Below are 12,519 nucleotides of genomic sequence, written 5' to 3'. Positions count from 1 at the left end.
TTATCTGACACTTAGGGCTGGTGAATTATTTGATTAAGTGGCTTCCATACCTAATCACGGAGAACATGTTTTATGCTTATGGTGAAAAAGTGATAAGGTAAAAAACTATTTTGGAGTTGGGTTAAAAGGAGAACTATAGCCCTTCATAAATATGTTAAACTACGAAACTACAAAATACACCAGTATTGGAAATAAGAGATGTTTAAGAAGTAGTCTTAGAAATTTGGCTAAGCACAATATTTAGTACTAGTATGTTTCAATCACAATATTTTGGTACAACTGTCAGGTCCTGTTTATTTATTCACCTCAGTAACTTTCAAAGCCTGTTACATACCAAGTGCCCAGAAGAAAAATTTGCTGTAAAGAATGGCAAAGTGTAGTCATAGATATTGCATAAAGGAAGATAACAAATTACTAAACAAACCATATGTGATTTTTAAATTTATTTCCTTCTAGTTATCGCTGAGATTTATAACAATATTGATTAGAATTCAGAAAATGCTCAATTTCACCGATGTGACAGAGTTTATTCTTTTGGGATTAACCAGTCATCAGGAATGGCAGTTTCTGTTCTTCGTCATTTTTCTTGCGGTCTATATTGTCACCGTGGTGGGCAACATTGGCATGATTATGTTAATTAAGATCAGTCCACAGCTTAACAGCCCCATGTACTTTTTTCTCAGTCATTTGTCATTTGTTGATGTGTGGTTTTCCTCCAATGTCACCCCTAAAATGCTGGAAAATCTGTTATCAGAGACAAAAACTATTTCCTATGCTGGTTGTTTGGTGCAATGTTTCTTTTTCATTGCCCTTGTCCATGTAGAAATTTTTATTCTTGCTGTGATGGCCTTTGATAGGTATATGGCAATTGGGAACCCTCTGCTCTATGACAGCAAAATGTCTAGAGCTGTCTGTATTCGACTGATTTCTTTCCCTTACATATATGGTTTTCTGACTAGTCTGGCAGCAACCCTCTGGACATACGGCTTGTACTTTTGTGGGAGAATTGAGATCAACCACTTCTACTGTGCAGACCCACCTCTCATCAAAATGGCGTGCGCTGGGACCTTCGTAAAAGAATATACGATGATCATACTTGCAGGCATTAACTTCACATATTCTCTGACTGTCGTCACCATTTCTTATCTGTTCATTCTCATTGCCATTCTACGGATGCACTCAGCCGAAGGGAGGCGGAAGGCCTTTTCCACCTGTGGGTCCCACTTGACCGCTGTCGTCATATTTTATGGGACTCTCATATTCATGTATCTCAGGCGTCCCACAGAAGAGTCCGTGGAGCAGGGGAAAATGGTGGCTGTGTTTTATACCACAGTGATCCCCATGCTGAATCCCATGATCTACAGTTTGAGGAACAAGGATGTGAAAGAAGCCATGAGCAAAGTGGCCAGCAGAACATGCTTAACAAAATAAAATTCAGTTGATAGTATCTCCTGTGTTTTCATAAGCATTAGCCAACAGGTTGTTGTTCAGCACATCGCTTAAAGACTTTTCACAAAAGCTAACGATTTTGTTCATTAAAAATTAAAAAAAGAAAAAAAGAGGAAGTGCCTTGTGGCTCAGTTGGTTAAGCGTCGAACTTTTGATTTTGGCTCAGGTCTTGATCCCAGGGTCATGGGGACCCAGACACATGTGGGGCTCTGTGCTGAGTGTGGGGCTTGCTTGGGATTCTCTCTCTCTATGTCTCTCACTCTCACTCTCTCTGCCCCTCCCCCACTCACTCACGGGTGCACATGCACTCTCTTAAATAAATAAACTTTTAAAAAGTAAAAAAAAAATTAAAAATTAAAAAAGAGGAAGTCTTGAATTCAGAAAAAAAAAGGAGATAGATCTATCCCTGTTGATGTAAGTAGTGAGGATTAATTAAAATTTAATAAATTAATTCATTGAAAAGGTTATTTGAGCCAAAGTCCCCTGGTACACTAATTGCAATTGTTCAAATACTTAGCTACAATGAAAAGATTTTGTTTTTCTTACTTAAAAAAAATGCAATGGATGAGTTTGGGATATATTTATCAGTTTGCCTATTTAGAGAGTAAATTGGGGCCAAAAAATAGTATATTTCACTTAGTTTTCTAGTATGATGACATCAAAATGGTGGTCTGGCTTACAGTGGTGAGACCGTGTGAGAACAAATGCTTTTTTCAAGATGAAGGGTGGGTCTTTTCCGAGACTACCCCATTGAAAATAGCTATCCTATTGTAGTTAATCCCTTTTAGATTTTTTTTGGTGTTTAAGAGAGATACAACATAGTAAGTGTCTCTCCTTTACAGATTCCAATAACTGCTGTATTTCAATGCCAAGGTGGTCAGTGACCAGACTGTACTTCTCACATGCCCCTGACAGTGTCTTCAATCTGACTGAAGACTGGGTAGAATCGGTGAATGGTTGTGTATTTTTGAAAGCACAGCTCTCTAGAGTTCACTTAAAAAATTAAACTGATATTCCTGGGGAACACTTGGTACATCTGTGACTAAGATAAGGTAGCTAAGTAGTTTGAAATAATTTTTGTATCTGAAAGACATAAAGTATTTAGGTAGTCTATTTGTTGCTAATAACATGTCCCACCATGATAGTGTTAACATAATTTGGTATTTCTCATATTTCATTTCACAAAACACAAGCATGAGACAATGACGTTAACACTTGGACTTTGTTGGGGCACCTGGGTGGCTTAGTCAGTTGAGTGTCTGACCCTTGATTTTGGCTCAGGTCATGATTTCATGGTTCATGGGATAGAGCCTCGAGTTGGGTTCTGAGCCTGGTTGAGATTATCTCTCTCCCTCTCTGTCCCTCCCTGGCTCATGCTCTCTTTCTCTCCTGCTCTCTCAAAATAGATAAACATTAAAAACAAACAGATAACAAACAAACCCCCCAAAAAACCCCAAACCTTGGACTTTCTTAAAGTCTCTTGGTAAATGAATAAACAAACAAACAAACTGCTGTTTTGATGTAGAAAATACATAACTATAACAATGTAATACACACTTAAATTATACATGTAAATAATTATAAATTTACCTTCAAAGATATAAATATAACATGAGATTGATGTGTATGAGAATAAACATTCCCTCCCCCAGTCATGCTCCGTCTCTCTCGCTTCTCAAAAATAAATAAACATTAGGAAAAAAAATACTCCTACTTATACAAATTACTAATTTGGATTAAATTATAATACTGTATCACTGTCTCTTTGGTTGCAAAATTTAAACACCCTAAAGACTGTAATATTTAGCACAATGTTACTTGTGGGGTTAGTTAAAAGGAGCTTTGTCAGTACAACCATTTATTTTCCACATTTAGAGAGCTCTTGATGTGCCAAATTAGTTGTTGATTACTAATAAATTTCAAAGTGTGGTTTTAAAGTATTTTGATACTTTGTAGTCTGTGAGCAGGTGGGTCTGGATCTTTGTTACCTGTTTTTTGTTTTTTTGTGTTTTTTTTTTTCAAAAATGAAAAGATTTCCCTGTTTACTTTTTTGGAGAGTTAGTTTAGTGTTATACAAAGAGTGAGGACATTGAGGTCAAAGGTCAAATGATGCTCCTGCTTGAGTTTGCAAATTTCAAAGCAGTTTGTTAGTCACCTTGGATAAATCATTTTTTATGATTTGCCTGTTAATTTAAGGTGATAGTCATTAACTTCAAAGGTCTTGGGCTAATAATATCTATGATTCTAGTTTCGTTAACAGAACTTAAAGCAATTTTGCCATTTGCTGAGAATTCAAGATATCTTTGTAAAATACTTTAAAAATAAATCTTAGTATTACATTTATTTCTGTATCTGTCAGCCTCATTATATTTAAGCAGCTCTAACATAAAGTGTATTTATCTCTCTTTGTCATGATGCAAACCAAGAATATTTTCCCGAGGGGTGTGTGGGTGGCTCAGTTAGGTAAGTGTCCAACTTCAGCTTAGGTCATGATCTCACGGTTCATGGGTTTGAGCCCCACGTTGGGCTCTGTGCTGACAGCTCAGAGCCTGGAGCCTGCTAAAGATTCTGTGTCTCCCTCTCTCCGCCTTCTCCCTCTCATGCTCTGTCTCTCTCCCTGTCTCAAGAATAAATCATTAAAAGATTAAAGAAAAAAGAAGAAGAATATTTTCCTGAGATGCATAACTGCCAAGTTTGAGTGAAAGAAGGCAGAACCCATGTGATGGTGGAAAAGTTACATCATGTTATCAAGAATTTTGATTTCTTAATTTTACTACAAAGACTACCCTTCTCATTAACGGTCCTTAACTTCTCCCTCCTGAGATACTTCCAGACTTTTAATCATTATTCCTTTTATGATTACCTGGGCAGCTCCTTGGGGAAATGCTCTCAATGCTCTCAGTGTTCAAAATTCTATTATAAACACTGGGAAACTGTCCTTTGTTGTTCTCTGCTGAAGGTAGGTCTGCAGATTGTGTATTTTTGCAACACAGATTAATGCAGTCAAATCTTCTCATTTTTGTCTCTGTCTTGAACATACCACTGAGACTTTCTTTGCAGACTTATTTGTTATCACGGTACTTTATTTTTTGAAATTATATTATGGGGAAATATTCTTATCTCTATCCATTCAAAACATCATAGGGAGCTCATTACAATGGGGATTTATAACATTTTATTCTCATTTTTTACCCATTACTCTTCTCTACAAGTACCATTGATTTTCCCATTGTTGTATTTATTTTTAATTTTTAAAGTTTGTTCGCTTGCTTGCTTGTGCATTTATTGATTGATTGATTGATTGATTGATATTTTGGTTGGGGGGGAAGGCAGACAGAGAAAGAGAGAGACTCCCAAGCAGTCTCTACAATAGCAGAGAGCTGAACACAGAGCTCGATCTCAGGAACCATGAGATCATGTCCTGAGCTGAAATCAAGAGTCAGATGCTTAGTTGCCACGCAGGTGCCTCCTTCGCACTGTTTTTTTGTTTTTAATTTTTTTTTCAACGTTTATTTGTTTTTGGGACAGAGAGACAGAGCATGAACGGGGGAGGGACAGAGAGAGAGGGAGACACAGAATCGGAAACAGGCTCCAGGCTCTGAGCCATCAGCCCAGAGCCCGACGCGGGGCTCGAACTCACGGACCGCGAGATCGTGACCTGGCTGAAGTCGGACGCCCAACCGACTGCGCCACCCAGGCGCCCCACGCACTGTTGTTTTAAAAAATATTTGAATGGAGGTCAGAATATTATGTCAGTGGGAATGATTCGACTCGTAACTATACCTCTATTATCTTTCTTCATGGGAAATTCCTAAAAGGTTAATACATTTTTTTTTTTGGTAAACTACACATTTTATCTTCTCAATTGTTCTGACAGATGATGCACTCGGGCAATCAACTGGCTTTTTCCAAGAAGTCATTTGATCATCTCATCCCAGATCTGTGGGATCTCTCAAACTTTGAGGAGGAGAAAGAAGCAGTCCATGGTCTGCTATCTTTGTGGTTCAGCCTGCTCCAGGGTCATACAAAGTTCTTCTAGTTTATCGAGGATGGGCCGTTAAAAGGATAACTTGGTTATGTCTTGAAGGATAATCAAGCTAACTTTTAAATGTAAAGAAATAAGATAATAGAATAGGTCATCAAAGAGGCAGCAATATAAGGTCATTGAGGGGACAACACTGGAGTTAAATTCATTGGTTTGCATCCTAATATGGTCAGTTAGTGGTTGTCTGACCAGGGAGATGTACTCAGCCTCGGTGCTTTGGTTTCCTCATTGCAAAGTGATGTTGCTGATAGAACCTGTCTCATAGGACCTTTGCATGCAAAACGTTCGGTAAGCACTCGGTAACAGTTCACTATTCTTACTGATGTTATAAAGCTGAGACTGTTGTCTCTAGAAGAATCTGTCTTGAAGAGTTTTTATAATATTAGAATACTGTAATGTATTCTATAAAGCTGACTTGGAGATCACGGCACCGTAAAAAAAAATGGTAAGTGTGAACATTCCTGAGTATTAGTTATATGTAACATCCAAGCTGGGCAATTACAACCACAGAGCTGATGATTTTGTACAGAGGAGAAGAAATGCACACACAGGAAGGGACTAAAAATTGGAGAAGTAGTATTAATTTATACATCTTAGATACCTTGATGCTTTTTTACATGTTTTATACTTTATTTACTTTTGATGTTCACTTTTTATTTATTTTTGAGACAGAGAGAGACAGAGAGAGAGAGCAGGGGAGAAGTAGAGAGAGAGAGAGAGAGGGACAGAGAGAATCCCAAGCAGGCTCCATGCTGTCAGCACAGAGTCCAGCCCAATGTGGGGCTTGAACCCACCAACTGTGAGGTCATGAACTGAGCCCAAATCAAGAGATGGACACTTAACTGACTGAGCCATCCAGGTGCCCCTGTGTTTTATACTTCAAGAAAGATAGTAGGTCCATTAACACAAGTTGACTCTGTTAATTAGAGAATCATAGGTGCATCAAGTAGGGTCAGGAGTTTTTACATAGGGAAATCCCTGCCCTTACCTCTAGTCCCCAACCAGTCTGCAGCTGTCATCTGACTCAGTATTTTCACACTCGAAAGGTACAAAAGATGGGTTACAATCATGGAATACATAGTAAGGGGAGACTTAGAATTGAAACCTTGGTGCTTATCAGGGTGCTTGGGTGGCTCAGTTGGTTGTCTGCCTCTTGATTTTTGCTCAGGTCATGATCTCAGCGTCATGAGATCGAGCACCACATTGGGCTCTGCACTGAGTGTGGAGTCTGCTTAAAATTCTCTCTCTCTCTCCTTCGGCCCATCCCTCCCTCTCATGGACGCTCTCTCTGTCAAAGGAAATTAAATTAAATAAAACATAAAATTAATAATTAGAAACCCTTCGATGCTTATTATGTTATGTGCCCAATCCATAGCATCTTTAATTCCAGTATTAAACATTTTAAGAGCAAGAAATAGTTCTTAGAGAGTAACACACTTAAATTTATCCTGTTACTAATAGCAGGGGCCATAATGTGATCACAGAGCTTGTACATTTTTTCAATATATAAAAGGATGTCTCTAGCAACACCCTTTTTCAACATGCCAAGCAAATACTTCTCCTTTTGAGCTTTTGCACGTCATGCCCTTCATTTCATATTTCCACACTGTTCCTCACCAACTCAGAAGTCACCTCCTCAGAGAAATCTCTGCTCACTCTGTATGTCTGTGCCCTGCCTCCTCTTATTTCTTATCTCCCTAGCATGTGGCACTTTTGTCACAGCATGTCCACTCCCTGGAGTCTCTTGCTGGTATCCTTGTGTATTGCTTACTCCTTTTCCATGAGAATAAAGTACGAGGCAAGCCAGAATCTTGTACATCTCGTTCACCCTCAGATTTCCAGAATTTAGAACTCTTCTAGATATGACAAATATATCAGCCATATAATTGGCTTTGATGTTTGTGAATAAATTAGGATAAGCAATTATAAGCAAAGGTCCATTGGTAAACCAGTAATATGCCCTTCAAACCATTATTACTATGGGGAGCTTAAACTCCCAAGATGGTGCGAAGCCTACAGATACATCCTTGAGAACTTATGGCAAGTTTTTACTTGTTGAGAGAAGTAAGCTGGGCAAGTGTAGTAAATGGGAAAAATATTGTTTGGGGAAACTTTCCCCTGTGATAACATTAGCTGCGAAAAATGAATAAGAAGATGTAGAATTGCTTTGTTCTGAAAACCAGTGGAATCTGAAATAACATGTCACCTAAACTTCACTTCATGATATTTATCTGTTAACAGAATTTTAATAGGGGGTGCCACACTCAAACAAGCACGGTGTTTAGCCAAACAAAATAAAATATAACCAGGAATTTCATATGTTGCAGGAATAAATCATATGCTGACATAAGGTAGGGCAAATATGTCAGTAACTAGATTGTAACACCAATGTGTAAGTTCGTAAGTTGAATAGGCTTTAGCCATTCCCTGACAACCTTCCGTCTGACTTGAATCATATGTGTGCCTTGTGATTTTAACATTATTATACTGCTCTAGCAAAATATAAATGTCCATTTTTAATAATATATGATACCAATGTAGGTAGTTGTCTATTTTACTGATAAATAACTAACAAATATTGATGGCCATTACCTATAAGATCTACTACAGGAACTGATGATGCCTTCATATTCTTATCTTGCACATGGCACAATATTTGCATCGATTTTTAAATGATTTGAATTAGAATAAAGATATATATGACTCAAAAGTTTCAAGAAAAAAACAGATCCATTCTTTTTTTTTTTCCTCTCCATAGGCACTACAGACTGGCTCTGTGTTAGGACAATGCCAAATTTCACGGATGTGACAGAATTTGTTCTTCTGGGCTTGGCCAGTCGTTAGGAATTTCAAGTTCTCTTTTTTGTGATATTCCTAGTAGTTTACATGATCACTCTTTTAGGGAACGTTGGCATGATCATTCTGATCAGCATCAGTCCTCAGCTTCAGAGCCCTATGTACTTTTTCTTGAGCCATTTGTCTTTTGTCGATGTGTGGTTCTCTTCCAATGTCACCCCCAAAATGCTGGAAAATTTATTATCAGAGACAAAAACTATTTCCTATGTGGGGTGTTTGGTGCAGTGCTACTTTTTCATTGCCCTTGTCCACGTGGAGGTCTATATCTTGGCAGTGATGGCCTTTGATCACTACATGGCCATCTGCAAGCCTTTGCTTTATGGCAGTAGAATGTCCAGGATTGTCTGTGTTCGACTTATCTCTGTGCCTTATGTCTATGGATTCTCTGTTAGCTTAATATGTACCCTCTGGACATATGGATTGTACTTCTGTGGAAACTTTGAAATCAACCACTTCTATTGTGCAGACCCTCCTCTCATCAAGATTGCCTGGGGGGGGGGTCCACATCAAAGAATACACGATGATTGTAATTGCTGGAATAAACTTCACATATTCTCTCTCTGTGGTCCTCACGTCCTACACCCTCATTGTAGTCACCGTGCTACGGATGCACTCTGCTGAGGGCAGGAAGAAGGCGTTCTCCACCTGTGGGTCCCACTTGACAGCTATGACCCTGTTTTATGGGACTCTTATATTCATGTACCTCAGGCGTCCCACTGAAGAGTCCGTGGAGCAGGGGAAAATGGTGGCCGTGTTCTATACCACAGTGATCCCCATGCTGAATCCCATGATCTACAGTCTGAGGAACAAGGATGTGAGAGAGGCAGTCAACAAAGCAATTGCCAAGGCAAATGTGGGGCAGTGAAACTGGCAAAAAATATTTTTTGTGGTATGTTGCTACCTGTTATAAATGTCCAGGCATAAAAGTCCCAATGCAACAAGGATTTTCTAAAGGTGACTCTTATATACAAGAAAAGGTCCAATCTAACACGGTGATGTTTTACTCCATGAATGGACTCTAACTGCTAAACCTGCTTTATTTTGTGTTTACAACCATCTGACAAACTGACATATTGGTGTAATTCACAGTGTATATAAAATTGGGATAAGTGTAGTCATTGGAGGAACTCGTAAATAAGTTGATAAGTTAATTAATTATAAGTTAATTTGTATGTGCCCTTATTAGAGTCAAACATGGTTTCCTAGGGTTTTTTCTCCATACACATACTTCTCTACCTACGTTTCATATGAAATTTATAATTTCATAAGAAAAAGAGTAAGAATTCATGTCTTTTTCATGACCTTCAGGATGTTAGTGGTCCCTGATTTACCAAAAAAAAAAAAAAAGTGTTCTATAATGTTTATGGATACATGGACTTTTTTTTTTTTTTTTTTTTTGGAGACAGAGAGAGACAGAGCATGAACAGGGGAGGGTCAGAGAGAGGGAGACACAGAATCTGAAGCAGGCTCCAGGCTCTGAGCCGTCAGCCCAGAGCCCGACGTGGGGCTCAAACTCACGGACGGTGAGATCGTGACCTGAGCCGAAGTCGGCCGCTTAACCGACTGAGCCACCCAGGCGCCCCATACATGGACTTTTGCAAATGGAATTGCATTCACGATCTTCAACCCGTGTCTCAGTACGATCATAAGGTCTGTCCTTAGGTATGGGTTGTTTGATAGCTAACAATGTTCCTGCTTCCATAAGCTGTTTCAATTACTCTAACTCTACTCCTTAGTTTGGGATCTGATATAAATATCCTGATGTGTCCCTAATCATAACGGAATTTTGTGTCCCTAATCATAATGGAAAAAAGAGACAGTGTGAATATTCTGCAATATACAATCTGACTTTTGGCCTCCAGACTTTGTCTTATTAAATCTTCGGTTGCTATGATTTGGAATTATTGTTGGATCCTAGTTTCTTGCCACTAATATTACATTCTTTGGCTCTGTATTTAGCAGCTTAAGTCAAGGTTTCAGTGCCTAGATGGATCAGTCATACCAAAGCACTGTTTAACCAAATGCTATTGCACGAAGTGTGCATTCAAACTTGATCAATAGCATTTAAAATGGTACCCCATTGAACCTGGTTAAACATCCTCAAAAGCTCACTATTCAATTTATCTTGATTGATGCACCTATAGCCTACTTAGTCTATATTCCATTCTGGCTGCAGGTAGAATAGATTCTGTCTACCTTTGACAACTTTGCTGATTTACCAGCGTAGAGGAAAATGGGAAATATAAACGATTCCTGGTGAGTGAGATTATTCTTGTGTAAGTGCTAATCCAATTAAAAGGTGTGCACAATTGAACGTGCACAGGTGGACTCGCAGAATGAGCAATAACATATAGCTGTGGTAATACCACCACCAACGTGGACTAATTCAAGCACAGAAGAGAGTATTATTACTTGGGCTAACTTACTAATTAACCATGGGCCACTGTCCTTCAGAATGGATTGGAGGAAAGGAAGATGGCAGGGGTCGTGGAGTTCTCTTTGGTAACATTAGACTCTGAACAGGAGGAAAGAGTTCCATTGGTTGGCACCAGAAACCATGTCAATAAAGGGTTTTTGTTTCTTTGTTTTTGGCTTTATATTTTAGACCACCCGGTTTTGCTTCTAAAAGGAATTTGTGTCAAGTATAAAAATGAGGGCTGCTCAAAGAACAACTTTCACAGATGTTGGCAATATTCTAAGACCATATTTTCTGTGATCTTTATGACAGACATATCCCTACTGTTTTATTCTGTGTTGTAGGAATAAAACTCTTGGCATCTAGAAAACTCTTGACCACAGTTTCCATCTTTCCTTATTAGCCAGGTATGCAACCGTGTTATCAATTTTACCAATGAGCCGTCAGTAGAAATTTATGTGCAAAACCTAAGGGTCATCTTTTCAAGGTCAAAGCCACCAGACCTGAATTTTTTCCTCTCCCTTCGCACTCAAAAACGTTGCCACTGAAATGGTTGCTCCACAGCCAGACATAGAAGCCCTATATTCAGGGAATAATTGCCTTACTCAAACCCCTGATTCACACAATTGCCAGAGAAAAGACTAAAATCCTCTGGTTATTTTGAGGGTTCACTAGTTATACGACTTAGTCAGTATCCTAAGCCTCTTTCCAAGTGTTCCAATAATACTTTCCAGAAACATGATCTTTAGTGTCTCATCTCTGCCTATTACTACTTCCTAGGGAATTTTTCCTTTGAAGATAGTTGAGTCTCCTAAGATTCTTGCATATTCTGGTATTGGGTGAAGCGCATCTGATCCTCTATCCTAACCAGAAAAAAGCAAAAACTTAACCCCGCTGTCTTAGATATTAGGTTGTATCCTCTTCCCCTCACTGCTTGATGAGTCCTTGGACTTGTCACGGCCTCCAATGGTCACATTAGTTGGTTATAAATCCATTTTGTTCCAACTTCTAGGCCACTTTTCTCCCCTGGCATTTTCATATACAAGTTTCTTTCTTGGGCCCAGGAATTCTCAGCTGTTTCATCTGCCCTGTGTTTGTAGGTATAGACTGAGTGATCTTCCATCAGTCATTTTAGCCAACACATACTGTTACTTACTGTGGATTGAATTTTGTTCCCCCAAAATATATGCTGCTGTCCTAATCCTAGGTACCTCAGAATAACATTTGCAGATAGGGTCACTGCATATATAATTAGCTAAGATACGGTCACCTTGGAGTAGGGTGGACCCTTAATCCGGTATGACTGGTATCCTTATAAGAAGGAAATACGGACACAGGCATAGACAGAAGATGGCCATATGAAGAGAGGCAGAGATTGGAGTGATGCGGCCATAAGTCAAGAAACACTGGGGCTACTAGAAGAAGCAAGAGGCAAGAACAGATCCTCCCTCAGAACTTCCTGGGAGCAAGGCCCTGCCGATTCCTTGATTTCAGACTTTAGACTCCAGAATGGTAAGAAATAAATTTTTGTTGTTTTAAGCCACGTAGGTTGCTTAAACGCACTGAAAAAACTCTATGTTTTGTTGCTGCCGTGTTGGAACTCTGGTTTTTCTATGAGGCTTTTTTTAGTCTCCCAGGCTCTACCCTGGGAAGGTAAGCTATCATACTTTCTGCTCTGGGAGCGCTTCAAACTCACTGAACTTAGCTTCAGTAGCTGTGTGTTTTTGTAGCAACCTCACCCGAATCTGGTATG

At 39.1% G+C, this 12,519-nt stretch overlaps 1 protein-coding gene across 1 annotated transcript; it reads left to right on the top strand.

Moving 5' to 3' along the window:
* The first annotated feature begins 498 nt into the window (after nucleotides 1-498).
* On the top strand, nucleotides 499-9,215 carry LOC125176755 (olfactory receptor 5M9-like). Its single transcript, XM_047878565.1, is given in 3 exon segments — nucleotides 499-1,091; nucleotides 8,281-8,842; nucleotides 8,844-9,215. Coding segments are annotated over 3 exon segments (1,527 nt in total).
* Nucleotides 9,216-12,519: the final 3,304 nt, after the last annotated feature.

Source organism: Prionailurus viverrinus, chromosome D1 (genome assembly GCF_022837055.1).
Source record: "Prionailurus viverrinus isolate Anna chromosome D1, UM_Priviv_1.0, whole genome shotgun sequence".
NCBI lineage: Eukaryota > Metazoa > Chordata > Mammalia > Carnivora > Felidae > Prionailurus > Prionailurus viverrinus.
The sequence above is the reverse complement of the archived record's forward strand: the minus strand, read 5'-3'. Positions and strand labels throughout refer to the sequence as shown.